At 40.6% G+C, this 15,428-nt stretch overlaps 1 protein-coding gene across 2 annotated transcripts in view; it reads right to left on the bottom strand.

Annotated features, from left to right (window-relative positions):
* Window positions 1-14,300: 14,300 nt before the first annotated feature.
* Window positions 14,301-15,428, bottom strand: part of IPO5 (importin 5) — an 83,730-nt gene continuing 82,602 nt past the window's right edge. For both annotated transcript variants that reach the window (XM_038394970.2, XM_043504700.1), the window contains one exon: window positions 14,301-15,407. In XM_038394970.2, the coding sequence (XP_038250898.1) occupies window positions 15,321-15,407 (87 nt within the window). In that variant the 3' untranslated portion in view covers window positions 14,301-15,320. The remainder of the gene's footprint in view (window positions 15,408-15,428) is intronic.

Here is a 15,428-nt window from a genome sequence, read left to right as displayed (position 1 = left end):
AAAGATTGGTGCCACAGGCAAGATTGGTCCTGGTGCAAACGACTGTACTGGAGCACCCACGTGCCTCCACCTCCATGGAATCATCTGCAACCGAGGAATGCAGAGGAAGGGCCTTGTAGCAAAGAACCTTGTCCTGTCTCAGGAACCATATCCATACTAACTCAGCAAGGGGTGCTTCATGGTGCAGTGCCAAGATTTTGGCGATATGCTCCAATTGAGGGGTCATCGTAGGCGCCAGCCTCACGAAGTTTTGGACCAGTGGCGAGGATGGGACTGAAAGGCAGAGTAGCTCCACCGAAGCCTGGTACGCTGATGCTACTGATGCTGTCAGTACTGGCATTGCTTCCATAGATACCAGATGCCTGAAGGCTGGAACCAGAGTCAACAGTATGGGGTGTCTGCCCTCCCTATGTAGGAGCAGGATTTTATATTTGTACTATAAGAATTAATGTAAGATTTGATCATCCTGCCAGCCACCCTTTTTGAATAGCAGAAAGGAATGACCCTCTGGGACATTGGTAGAAATGCATCTGACAGACTGCCAGTGTCTGTACTGATGTTAAGGCAGGGACAGACCAGAACAATCCTTATGATGATTATGGTCACCTTTTTGTTTTAGGATAAGTTAGAATGTCTGCTATGGTTTCCTATATGTATTATAAATTAGGTTAAATATACATTTCTTTGTTTTAAGATTTAGTAAGTAAGAGACAGGTTTCTGTCTTGAGTCTACATTAATGAGACTAGAGGTATGTTGAAGGCACGGGCTACAATGTGACCTGTTTTGATTACACAATTTAGTAAGGTTTAATTTACAATGCCTTTCTTGCTCAACATAAAACACTGCTGTTCATATACCTTTGAAGGTCTCTGTAAAAGACTGTGTGAATGAGGAATGCATGCATCAGGAAAAGATAAGATGTGAAGGCCATTGTTAAAGTCAGATGGTCAAGGAAGCAGGAGTGAAGAAACTTAATGACAACAGAGAACCATCAACATGCATCCATAAGTGAGGAAGGGCAGATTGGCGACCCTGAGGTGGAGGCTGGCACCCCTAAAGATAAGACAATTGATTAAATCGAAAGCAGGACAGGATGAACAGGTGTTTTGGAATGTTAACATCAAAAGATAACACCAATTAAGGAGTAACTGGTAAACTGACACAGCAAAATCCATAGACTTCAACAGAGGAAAAAAAGACTAAGAACAGGGTGGTTGGCCATGGGACTTTGGGTTCGTCTTGCCACAACTCCAGGAACATCAGATTGCGACCGACAGAGCCCGCTCCCCTCTGCAACCAATCTGACTGGCCACTAGATTGATCCAGACTCTGGACTGGTAACTATAATCATCAAGTTTCAGAGTAGCAGCCGTGTTAGTCTGTATCCACAAAAAGAAAAGGAGTACTTGTGGCACCTTAGAGACTAAAATTTATTTGAGCATAAGCTTTTGTGAGCTAGTCTCTAAGGTGCCACAAGTACTCCTTTTCTTTTTATAAAAATCAACTGACAGGACTGTGTGCATGGTGTGTGTGTGGACTGAAAAGCATATGGCTAACTTCTATATTCTCAATAAATGCGGCGTATTGCCTTTTTCCCTGAAAAAGATCCCGTGTGCTTCTCATAAGCATAAGACCTACCTTGTATCAAGGGAAGGTCAGAGGCACCCATGCCAGTCCACGCTCTTCATAGGGGAGATAGAAAAGTTTCCCCGGGACTTGGAGCACTCCTTATTGGTCTTATATGACCTCTTCTTTGGTACTGATGATGTAAAACGACTCCTGCACCTTTTCAGAGAGGCCCCTGCCCTGGAACCGTGGCAACAGCACTTTCTGAGCCAGACAGTGATCTGCGGCCTGAAGATGACCTCCGTACCAGGTCAGGCTTCATGATCTCCTGAAGCAGGTGCTGATTAAGGCAAAGGTCCCGCGCCGCCTGAGTCGTCCTCTTGAATGATCTACAAATCGAATGGCTGTCCTTAAGGTGAGCTTTGAGAAGGCAGAGCAAGCACCACATGTGGGGGTCACTGTTAGGAATTAGCACTCCACAAGGAGGGCAATACTTGAACTCTGGTGGGGGCATCACCAGGAAGCACAACCACTGACACTATACTATGTACTTTAACTTTTAAACTAATACTACTGACTAACTATTAACTATGTACAATAAAAACCTAGGCTAAGAGACACATTGCAAGGTTGTGAAGCAGCAATCACACAGAGCTCCGACTCCTGCAGATGGATGTTGAGAAGGAACTAAGAATACCTGGGGTGGTGCCACCTCATATAGCCAGGAAAGGAGCTACAGGCATGAGGTGCGAGCACCATCCCTCTATGGGTACTGCTTGGCAAAAATTTCCAGCTCTGGCATGCGGGGAGTGCACATACCTACTTGGAATACACATCTTCATCTACTCCAAGAACCACCACTGATATCTACTCTTTCAACCAGTTGTGCACCCACCCTATAGTAAATTAATCTAGGTGCACTTCCCTAGTTTGTTTGAGACTATCATGTGGGACTGTCAAAAGCCTTACTAAAAATCAAGATAAGTCACATCAACTGCTTCTCCTTATCCACTAAGCCTGTCAAAGAAGAAAATTAGTTTGGTTTGATAGGATTTGTTCTTGACAAATCCATGCTGCCTATTCCTTATAACTTTATTATCCTCTGGGTGCTTACAAATTGAACAGTTGACAGATACTGAAACTATAAGGCTGACTGGTCTATAATTCCCCAGGTCCTTTTTCTTCCCATTTTAAAGATAGATAATAGGTCTACCCTTCTCCAGTTCCAAGCATTGATGGTTCCAAGATTGCTTCAGCTAGTTCCTTAAGTACCACACGATGAATTTCATTAAGCCCTGTCAACTTCAATACATCTAACTTACCTAAGTATTTTTAACCTGTTCTTTTCCTATTTTGGCTTACATTCCTTCCTTATTGCTAATATTGTGTTGAATATCTGGTCATCATTAACCTTTTCAGTGAAGACTGAAGTAATACCGGCATTAAACATTGAAGCCTTCTGGATGTAATCAATTAGCAGCTCTCCTTGCCTGGTAACTAAAGGACCTATACTTTCCTTCATCTTTCTTGTGCCTAATGTATTTGAAGGACCCATTCTTATTGCCTTTTAGGTCCCTTGCTAGCTGTAACTCATTCTAGGCCTCAGCCATTCTGATTTGTACCTACATACTTCTGCTATTATTTTGTACTCCTTAGCAAATTCTATTATGTCTCCATTTTGTGTAGAATTCATTTTTGATTTTTCAGGTCATTCAAGACCTCCTCATGGCCTCTTACTGTTCTTCCTATCTCTTCTTTGCATTGAGATAATTTGCAGTTATCCCTTTAATATTCTCTCATGAAATTGTCAACCTCTCCTGAATTCCTTTTTCCCTTAGATTTTCTTCCCTGAGGACCTTACTCTGAGTTTGTAAAATCTGCTTTTTTGAAGTCCCTTATCCTTATTCTGCTGGTTTTACTCCTTCCTTTCCATAGTATCATGAAATGCATCATTTAATGAACACTTTCACCCAAATTGCCTTCCAACTTCAGGTCTGCTCCCAATTCTTCCTATTGGTCAGAATCAAGTCTAAAATTAACCATCCCCTGATTATTTCCTCTACCTTCTGAAACAAAAAGTTTTCCAATACATTCTAAGAACTTATTGGAAATGTTGTTTTGACATTTTCCAACAGATGTGTGGGTAGTTAAACTCCCCCATTACTATTACTATCTTCTACTTGTTTTAGAAATGGCTCATCCATCTCCTTTTCCTGATTTTATGATCTATAGTAGACCACCTACTATGACATCACCCCCTTTTTAACCCCTTAACATACATTTATTCAGATTCTTAATTTTTACATCTGTATTATCTTGAAAATGAATGATTAATTTCTTATTTAGTAGATTAATTTTTACAAATGATTTTAGTGTTTTAAATTTTACAAGTAATTTCCATTCTAGTTTACTGGAAATTTGAATTCAATCAAAAATGCACAAAATTAATTAAATAAAACTACCTTAAATGTACTGGAAACTCAAGAAAAATGTTTGCATTTAAAATTAAACTGATTTATTAAACAGAGGAAGTATTATCTCTAGTTAGTGAAGTGAACTGATTTTTCCTGGTCACCATGTCCTTCAAGATACTAGAATTAGTATCTCTCATCCTCTTCCAACATAAGAACAAAACTAGGTGCAAGAGAAAAACAAGCTCTCGAAGGCCTTGCCTACACTATGCAGCTAAATTGGTACAGCTGCTATCGATGCAGCAGTGTCAATTTAGCGGGTCTGATGAAGACATGATAAATTGATAGAGCGCTCTCCAGTCGACTTAATTAATCCACCTCAATGAGAGGTGGAATGTATGTTGATGGGAGAACATCTCCCATCAATATAGCGAGATGTAGCTACTGCTTTAAGTCAATGTAAGTGATGTCAACTTAAATTATGTAACTTACGTAACTTAACTAGCAGAACTTAGATCATTTGTATAGGACTAGACCTTAGTCTACTCTTAATTGCTTTCTGAACTTTGAATGAACTAGTCACTGCACTGAACTACTTGAACAAACAAAAACAGACTTCCAGAAGAGGCTAACTGCTGTCAAAAGCTGGCTTAGCACTTCAACAAACTCTGGTTCCAGGTACTTTGGCAGTGACTTCCCCCAGTTCAGTAGTTTGACTTTAAACAAACACACACACACACAACTTTGGCAGCAAGCATGTACTGCTTAATATATTGATTTTTTATTTAATCTAAATGATTTTAATAGATTATAGTAAATTTAGGCCTTAACACAGGTTGTCAATTTCAAATTTAATTTTAAAAAGATTTTTAAAAGTAAACCTGCTTTTAAATAAAATCTGATTGCAATCAAAAAATCCAATTTAAATTAAAAAGTTTTTTATTTGGGAAAAAACAGACTTTTACCCACTTTGCTATCATCATACAAATGTTTTCTCCTGTAGCCAGCCGCTTGCTCTCTCAACCATGTGCCATGAAAACTAGCGAAATGACAAGATGCACATCAGGTGGTACTGTACTACAAATAATTTCACATAAGCACGCTAAATCAGGATCAGGGCCATACTGTGCTAGGCACTGTACAAACAGTAAGACAGTCCATGCTCAAAAGAGTTTACAATCTAGACAAAACAGATAAAGGGTGGAGTTTGGGAAGATGTAACAGAAGCAGAATCATTAGAGTAATAGGTGAAAGATACCATGTTAGTTCCTTAATGCCTTTAAGACTATAAGTCGGGGAGGGCAAACTACAGACCATGGGCCGCATCCAGCCCATCAGGACTTTCAATTCGGTCCGCAGAATTGCCAGCTCTGTGGCACAGCAGGGCTAAGGCAGGCTCCCTGCCTGCCTTGGTCCCATGCTGCTCCTGGAAGCAGACAGCACCATGTCCTTGTGGACCCTGGGGGAGAGGGGGGAGAGGGCTCCACCATGCGCTGCCCTCGCCTGCAGGCACTACCCCCCCACAGCTCCCACTGGCTGGGAACGGAGAACTGCGGCCAATGGGAACTTCGGGGGTGGTACCCACAAGTGAGGGCAGTGTGTGGTGGAGCCGCCTGTCTCACCCCACTCCCAGGAGCCACTGCCGGACACGCTGACCACTTGCGGAAGCGGCGTGGGTCCAGGGCAGGCAGGGAGCCTGCCTTAGCCCCTCTCTGCACTGCTGCCACCCCAGAAACACTCAAGGTAAGTGGTGCTGGGCTGGAGCCCACACCCCGAATCCCTCCTGTGCCCTGCACCCCAACCCCCTGCCCTGAGCCCCATGCCCCCTGCCTTGAGCCTCCTCCTACACCCCAACCCCAGGCCTTGAGCCCCCACTGCACCCCAACCCCATCATGAGTCCTTGCCTGCACACGACACTCCCTCCCACACCCCAACCCCCTACCCTGAAATTAATGGTCCTGCATACAATTTTGCCATCCAAATGTGGCCCTCAGGCCAAAAAGTTTGCCCACCCCGCCTTGAAACTTCTCTCCAAGTTCATACCCACCATTAAGGTGCACATCCTTAACTTCCCTCCCTCATTCTGAGGAAGATGGGAGACCACATGAGCATTAACAGCATGGAGCCTAGGAATCATAAAAGATTAGGGTTCGAAGAGACCTCAGGAGGTCATCTAGTCCAACCCCTGTTCAAAGCAAGACCAACCTCAACTAAATCATCCCAGCCAGAGCTTTGTCAAGCCAGCCTTTAAAAACCTCTCAGGACAGAGATTCCACTACTTCCCTGGTAACCCATTCCAGTGTTTCACCATCCTTCTAGTAAAATAGTTTTTTCTAATATCCAACCTAGAGCTCCACCACTGCAACTTGAAAACATTGCTTCTTGTTCTGTCATCTGCCACCGAGAAGACCTGAGCTCCATCCTTCTTGGAACCACCCTTCAGGTAGCTGAAGGTTGCTATCAAATCCCCTCTCACTCTTCTCTTCTGCAGATTGAAGAAGCCCAGTTCCCTCAACCTCTCCTTGCAAGTCATGTGCCCCAGTCCCCTGATCATTTTCGTTGCCCTCCACTGGACTCTCTCCAATTTGACCACATCCTTTCTGTAGTTGGGGGCCCAAAACTGGACGCAATACTCCAAATGTGGCCTCACCAGTGCCGAATAGAGGGGAATAATCACTTCCCTCAATCTGCTGGCAGTGCTCATACTAATGCAGCCCAATAAGCCGTTAACCTTCTTGGCAACAAGGACACACTACTGACTCCATATCCAAATTCTCGTCCACTGTAATCCCCAGGTCCTTTTCTGCAGAACTGCCACTTAGCCAGTCAATACCCAGCCTGTAGCAGTATATGGGATTCTTCCTTCCTAAGTGCGAGACTCTGCATTTGTCCTTGTTGAATCTCATCAGATTTCTTTTAGCCCAATCTTCTAATTTGTCTAGGTCACTCTGGATCCTATCCCTACCCTCCAGCATGTCTATCACTCCTCCCAGTTTAGTGTCATCTGAAAACTTACTGAGGATACAATCCAGGCCATCCTCCAGATCATTAATGAAAATATTGAACAAACCGGTCCCAAGATTGACCCTTGGGGCACTCCGCTTGATACCGGCAGCCAACTAGACATGGAGCCATTGATCACTACCCGTTGAGCCCGACGATCTAGCCAGCTTTCTATCCACTTTCTAGTCCATTCATCCAATCCAAGTCTTTAACTTGCCAGCAAGTTATACTGTGGGAGACCATATCAAAAGCTTTGCTAACATCAAGCTATATCATGTCCACCGCTTTCCCCATATCCAAAGAGCCAGTTATCTCATCATAGAAGGCAATCAGGTTGGTCAGGCATGACTTGCCCTTGCTGAATCCATGTTGATTGTTCCTGATCACCTTCCTCTCCTTCAAATGCTTCAAAATAGATTCCTTGAGGAACTGCTCCATGATTTTTCCAGGGAGGTGAGGCTGACTGGTCTGTAGTTCCCCGGATTTTCCTTCTTCCCTTTTTAAAAGATGGGCACTATATTTGCCTTTTTCCAATCAGCTGGGACCTCCCCTGATTGCCATGAGTTTTCAGAGATAATGGCCAATGGCTCTACAATCACAACAGCCAACTCCCTCAGCACTCTCAAATGCATTAGATCTGGACCCATGGACTTGTGCATGTCCAGCTTTTCTAAATAGTCCTTAACCTAGGAGCTGGTCCCCATAGAGGTGGTTACTTCACTTACTCACCTCAGACTAGCTGTTGAGCAGGAAATCCAAAATGACATTTCTCATTTTATCCAATAGATGACAGACGAGTCAGCACTTAAAACTAGATGGCATGCCAGCTAGGATGGTGGAATTTGGAATTCATGCAAGGCAACTTGAGGCACTTTCCCAAGGAGCTTCATTAACATCTTCACTTCTTTGCCCCTTGGGCTTTATCTTTGTCTAGACTAGGAAAAGAGGACAAGCTTCAGTTGAGCTAAAATAGATCTAAAATAGGCTACTTCTCCTAGCGTAGTTGCAGGGAAATCCCTTTAGTTTGATTCAACAAAATAACTTGACTTACTAAAAAAGTTGAGCTAAAGGTATTAGCAAACCCTGATCTAAAACTTGGCCTTTTCCCTAGTCAAGATAAGGCCTTTATGAGGCTGATCCCGCAATAGTCTGTACCTTGATAGAAGCAGAGAGTGAATCCAATATTATAGCAGATGCATTAATTCAGTCACAAATTGTTACTTGTTCTTTTTGTGCCCAGGTCTAATCAATACAACCCATTTTTCTTCTACTTTCCTGTAATTATCCTCCCTGCACTTTTCTGTAAGTACCTTTGAAAGATGTTAACTACCTTGCACAGGCGCCTCTGAAGCCGACAAAAGATAACTTAGCCCTGGTGTAAAAAAGGATTCTCATAGGCACAGTTTCAGAAAACTGGACAAATGTTTCCTTCATTCAGACTTCTACCATTTCCATTCTGAGTGGAGACAATCCAGGGACTGAACTAGCAAGCTTTTTAAATACAAGCGACAGTCTAAATGTTCAATTGTACTATCTCCATCTACTGGCCAGAAGGAACTATACTTGTCTAGCAGAGAAGTAAAATGTAACCATCTTAAACTTTCCAAAATATCCATGCTCTGTCTTGGAACGAGCACTGCTAGTTTAATCTTGACTAAGGCAAGTTTCTTATTTTGCTTATTTCAGGGATATTAACTTCCAAACAGGTGTTTTTGCATTTTAATTATGTTTAAGAACTTCATTGCCATTTCAAAAAGCAAGATAAAATATTGATGTTGGATATTTGGTTCACAATGAACTTGTGAAAATGGATGGTCTTAGTTATGGTAATTCAGACAAGTGTGGATACTGCTGAAATATTCCCATTTGAAATTTTTAGTACGCATGTGTATCAGTTTTATTCAACGTTTTGTCAGGAATTTCATAAATAAAGTTTTAAAATTGGTACATGAACTGAAGTGTGAGTTATGTTAACTCTATTACAGTGAGTAATATCACACAGGATACTGGCTTTAGGTGAAATTTTGTTAAAAATACACTGAAGTGGCCAGTATTAAAACATTTCAGTCACTGGTTAGAAAAAGTCCACTTAAAAAGGGACATTAAAGAGAAGGGATTTAGTACTATTTTTTCTTGTCTGGAAAGGAAACTGATCATTGCATTAGACAATAAGCATCAGATGGCACTTCATATCTGAACTAGCCCATCGCCAATTAGAGTAGCCTCGGGGCAGCTTTGATTTGTACCAGTGGATGATGATTCCCCGAGGAACCACTCTTCCAGTGGCATCATTCCCACCTAAGACAGAGGAGCCAAGAGGTGCTTACTATGATAGCACAAATCCTCTGCTGCGGCTTCAAGGCACCTTTGATTAACCTTGCATTGGTGGGTGCAACACAAACAGGGTTTAAGATGGGCAAGAGATCCTGCACAAGCAGTGTGTCAACTGAGTATTGTTAAATTTCAGCATCAAATGTTAAACAAAATAAGCTAAACTATTATATAAAATAGTCACAAACATCCATATTTACCAGATGCCTAAATGTTTTAAGTTAAGTGTTTTACCAATGCTGAATTGGAGAGTTACTTTGATTAGTGCTAAGATTTAGTGATGAAAAAATAGATTTGGAATTCTGACAAATCCAAAAGTTCAGACAAATGGGAATAAGTGAAAGATAGAGGGGGGGGGGGGGGAAAGATCTTCTTCCCCACTGTCATACTTTGGAAAAAAAACCTGTTTGGCCATCTTTAGTTTTAGTATTTGTGGTGGTTTTCTTAATCCAAAAGGTAATTTCAAAACATCAGTAAAAATGACTGACTTTAGTAAATCCTAATATTACAAATTAGTGAAGCACAGCAGATCCAGAAGATTACTCTTCCTTGGAAATAAAGCTACCTTACAAAATATTACATGCTGTTTAACAATAGTAAGTTACTTGTAATGCCTTTACATGTTGTCATTTTATGTCCCTATATTTATCGCTTTGCAATAAGAACTTTAAATTTTATATACTAAAATGTAACAATACATTTTCCCAGTATTCTTGCATTTTTTACATGTTCCGCCTTATCTGTCCATATAAAAAGGAATTCTGTCAGATTAGTGTAAGTACATATGACTATATTTTTTAGACTAAAAGTTCATGTTCACTTATCTAAATCAATGTGTTACATTTTAGAGGTTTTATACTACCCAAATGGGAACATCAAATCCTCAGATTCAAGAATGCCTTTACAGGAGTAAATTTACTGAATGAATCAACTCTCTTATCTAATAAAATGGAGAATGTTATCTGTCTTTCTGGAACTGATCTTCCCCCCACCCTCAAACTTTGGGGCTGCACCTCTTCCTGTATATACAGAAGGTAGCTCAGTTTGCTCATGTTGCATCTGCCTGGCGTGTATTTCCAAAGGTATATACAAACACTGGATGAGTAGTAACTAAACAGACAATAGGAAGGGAGCGGGTGGGCTTTCAACATCCAAGTTCTGATGAGGAAATGACACACAAGCAGTGGCAGCATGGGAGAAAAATTTCACAGGCCTCCCTTTTTCCAGCCCCTCTGGGAGACCCACAATTCTCAGACTGTTTCTTCTTGATCTTCCATCAAGATTATTATTAGTTATTTAAATATATATAGATTCTGAAGAGATAGACACATACATTTCTTGAGTGGAGCAGACAAGAGAAGTCAGTCTCAGAAAGGAAACTGACTTTTTTCCATTGTTGATTGTGACATTCCCAAATTTGAAACATAGCAAGCAATAAAGAAAAATTAGTAGAGTTATCCAAAAATGCTACTGCTGGGGATTAGCAGTCAAGCCTCTGGTGTTTATTTTTAAAAATTACTGCATGATCAAATCGCAAGTCCTGTAGATTTTCTTGGTAGTAGCCAGCGTCCTTTCTGCTCAAGTGTCTACTCTGGAATTTTTTTTCTCCCGCAGCTCTCTAGGCTTTGGGTAAAACAAAAATTATTTTCCAGTAGAAGGAAAAGCTGGCTATGGTAATAAGTGCCTCTGGAGTATGAAGTACCAGCTTATTCCAACAGATTATGCAGTAAGGTACAAGCAGTGATTTCAGAGCCTTTTCCTGCTTATTGCAATTGGGTTTAGGAAGAGTATTTTATGGAGAATACAGGAAAATTGATTCCATCTATGCAAATTGGATGGTTCGTGAGAGTTTGTAGCAATGTAGACAGGTTTCATGTTCACTTTTACTTTGGACTAATTTTCCCTAAGGAACCTTGATATTACTAGCTGATTTTCCAAATATTTGGATGAGGCTGTATTCGATATTGGTTAGCATCAAGATGGAGATGCAAGAGTGGGAATCTTTAGGCTTGTAAGAAATACAGAAGAGCTGGACTGCTTCTCTCCTTAGGGCGGACCTTTTTATTTCGACATCAGCAGGAGAATCTTGTCCACTCTTGCATAGGCCAAATGGGTAGAAGGCCTGTTGGAGGCTACATACTACTTTGGAAAACTATGCCAACATGGTTAGGGCTTACTGCTCAATAGCTGTGAGGTTCAGCTAACATGAGTTGGGATCTGCAGGCAAAGATGGATTTAGTCTGTGGCAGCCCTATAGGTCTGACTATCACCATGCTCTTGAGTAATTTGGGTGACCCGAATGATAGAAAGATTTTTGATAAGCAACTCAATCATCTGTGAACCAGAATCTGTTTCCAGTGATCTGTCTTCCCTAGTGACTTTCACTAGATACAAATAGGTCAAGCTGAGGTAGCCTAGCTCTTAGAGTATCAATGGAAAACTTGGTTCAAGAGCCACTATGCATTGTCTATTGATACTCAGCCAGTCCCGTTTGTGACTAGTCTTTTATGTGGATCATCTGACGGAGGACAGATGAGCTTCTTGTATTCCCTTGCGGGTTTATGTATGCCACAGTTGTTATGCTGTGACTGGATAAGAAAGTGCTCCTTCCTCAGGAGATTCTGGAAGTCAGAAAGGCAAGACTGACTTGTCTTATCTCTAGCATGTTGCTCTGAAAATGTGCCTGGACCTTGACCATGTCCACTACATATTGCGGAGCTCAAGTGCAACTTGCCACCCTGAAAAACTGGAATTCAGTCAGTACCTTGGTGTTCAGACCCTGTCGTTACATAGGCTTACTGCTTCTGCCACTTAAGGATCTGAAATAATTTTAGATAACTTCACTTCCCTTGTATTTTGACTGGGAATAATTCCAAGTGTACAAAAATTCTTATTTATGTGTGGTCTCCATGCATTACATCACAAGAACAAAATTTGCAGGGAAAAATGGATGAATTACATTTGTTACCTTTCCTGCTCTGGGAATACTGAGATTGGAGAAGACAATTTTTTGAGGGTTCCAGAATTCTCAAATTCTACGACTGAACTTTTTCACTTTCAGACTTTCCTGCTCCTCCCTAAAGACTTCACACATGGAGTAGGAAGGAATATTAAGGAGATAGTTACCAAGACAAAACTTAAGTATATGGGAGAATCAGCAGCTTTTCACTTTTGAAGTGATATGGAAAAGGGTTGCAGGGATTTTGATGTCTTTGTGGCCAAGTCAAGCTGATGTCAGGCGGATATGTCAGCTATCACATGCTGTCTCGCCTAATCCCCTGGCCCTGACAAAATGAGGGCCAACAACCTGGAGGCAATTGCAGAAGAGCTTCCCTTGTGTGAACCTAGAGGTCTTCTTAGAAATAGTGCTCCGTCTCCTTGTTTCAGTGGGCCTGCTTTGCTATCATTGGGGGGGGGGGGGGGGGACAAAAGGCATGCCGGGGTGGGGTGGGTAAACACTCCGACACTCAAATGTTGATCCCTTATTTATGGGTTAAAAAAGGTTTTATCTACTCCTGCTTGAAAAGTCAGCTTTTTACACTTCCAGAAAAAGAATGTAGTTTGAGGGCAAAAGGATTATGTTCCAAACCTGAAGTCTCATGGACAACTGTGAAATGCATCCAGTATTTGACAGAAGAGATTTCGCTCAAATGTCAGATTGGGGGAAGAGGTGAGAATCCAGAAGTGAATAAATGCTGAAGACACAACAAAAACCAGACAGACATAAAATAACCAAAGAGACCACTTTTGTAGCCAGATATTTGTACTTTTGAGACAAATAATCAGATTTACTAGGAGAGAGAAGGTGAGTGAGGTAAGATTTTATTGGACCAACTTCTTATGGAGAGAGACATTTTTTTGAGCCATACAGTGCTCTTTTTCAGATCTGAGTGTGGGTTGAAAGCTCATCTCTCTCACCAACAGAAGTCGGTTCAATAAAAGATATCACCTCACCTACCGTGCCTCTCTAATATCCTGGGACTGACATGGCTACAACTACACTGCATACAGATTTACTGAAATATTTTCCACAGCGATGGGTGCAAATCCCCACACTGGAAAATGAACATGTGAACTCCTTGAAAATAACTGGAGCTGTACTCAAATGAAAAAAATTTAATGAGGAAAATTGGGATCACCAAAAACTATATACTCAACAGTAAAACAGAATAGGGTTCTGATAAAATTACTGTTCACAAACTACATATACTCTCTGTCTATAGGCTGCACTCTTAGCAGTAGCATAGTTATTAATTTGTATTTTCAAAAAAATCATTGACTTCTCAGTCAGGATTGAAATGACAAACTTTGCCATGAGACTAAAGCTACTTCAAAAACTGATTTTGGGTAGAATTTACTTACACAAGTACAACAGGTTATATTTTGATGTATAGTTGTGTTTTAAACAGTTTGATGGCTTTTTCATCATAGAAATTGATTTTATAATTAAGGTTAAGATTTTGGCACAAGGATTTTTATTAAAATTCATGGGCAGGGCACTGGCAACAAACAAATCACAGAAGCCGGAGCCCTGCCGCTGCGGGGAGGGGGCTGACTGCCCTAGCCAGAGCTGAAGCTGAAAGTCATTGAACTCTTAAAATCTCAAAATCTGACACAATCATATCCTTATTTATAATACATAGGGCAGCTTTTTTCCCCTCTCTCGTTAAGTATCAAACTTGTACTCTTCCATTTCACTCTAATGCATTTACACAGTATGCTTTAAGAGACTGCTGCAAATCACTTAGTGAAAAGTCTTTAATTCTTAGGTTAGCTTTCTGGTCTAAGCATAAGTTTAATATTAATGTAAAAAATGTTAGTACAAACTGCAAAGTGTTCACACTGAAGTTTAAATTAGAAATAAGATTTTAGAAAAACCGTATATCTTAAACAGTAACCCATGTATTGCTAGTATGAGATGAACCAATAAAACATTCATACACAAATTCTCTCCTTTCAGGATAGGCTACCAATCATATCTCCACAAATGTAACTGCATGTATTTAATTTAATATGACTGAAAGTTTGCTTGGCTATCACAGACCCATTGTACATCTGCAACTGGAACATTAGCCAACTTTTCATAAATTACAAATATGCAATTGGATCTGAAAATGAAACAGCTTATGGTAATATGTAAACTCACTGTACCCAAGGCTCATGTCACTAAATTTGAATTCTACACAGTATGTAGTTCTTTGAATCAGAAAAAAGTTGGTTAAAATCCAAGAAACAAAAAAGCATGAAGTGTGAGTTAGACAAATTGTACAGAAAATTTCAAACATCTTAAAATTATGACTCGTAACATTTGTTCTTGTATCTTCTCATAGGAGGAAATTGAATAAGAATCACACAGCACTGAACTTTTACACAAGCTTCTTATTGTATTTGAATGTCATTTATTGACGAGTGAATGAGATACTGCCAGACATGCCAAAGACACTTCACATTCAAGGGCTGGAAGCTGAACAGCTTTTCTCATTGAGTCACTTAAACAGCGACATCAATAAGGTCTTCATGCTTGATATTAGTCTTCAATTTTTCATCTTTTGATCTAGTGGTTTACTGGGTAGAATGGCACTTTCTACCCTAAAAGAAACTGACTCCAGTTAATACAATTAATACTAGATGTATAGAAATGTTATCTGCTATAATGTACATTACCACTGAATAACTGGTCTTAAAGCTGTTTTTTAATTCATTATATCTAATGAGAAAATTCAACTTGTCTCCTTTTCACCATCATACGGGTGGCTTATACCATTAGAAAAATACTCTTCAGTGCTTTTGTAGGGTTTACAGGGAGCTTCTTCAGTGTTGTGGATAGAAATGGATTTAAACACCACTCTGAAAGAGTGCTTCTTCGTGCTGCCACTGTCTGTAGATTGCAACAGAATGGCCTACACGCTCTACAGTTCTTTTTTGCTCAAAAACAAACAAAGAAACCTAAACAATAGGGTAAATGTTTATTTGGAGTTAGTTTTCTTGCAGATGATAATTAAGGCCCTTCAAGCAGAGTTCAGGAGCTCCTGTATAGCTGCCTGTTGGTCTGCACTGAGCTGTGATATGCATTCTGTCCATAGTCCTCCAGAGGTCTGGAAATCAAATGAAAAATA

This window comes from Dermochelys coriacea, chromosome 1 (genome assembly GCF_009764565.3).
Source record: "Dermochelys coriacea isolate rDerCor1 chromosome 1, rDerCor1.pri.v4, whole genome shotgun sequence".
NCBI lineage: Eukaryota > Metazoa > Chordata > Testudines > Dermochelyidae > Dermochelys > Dermochelys coriacea.
The sequence above is the reverse complement of the archived record's forward strand: the minus strand, read 5'-3'. Positions and strand labels throughout refer to the sequence as shown.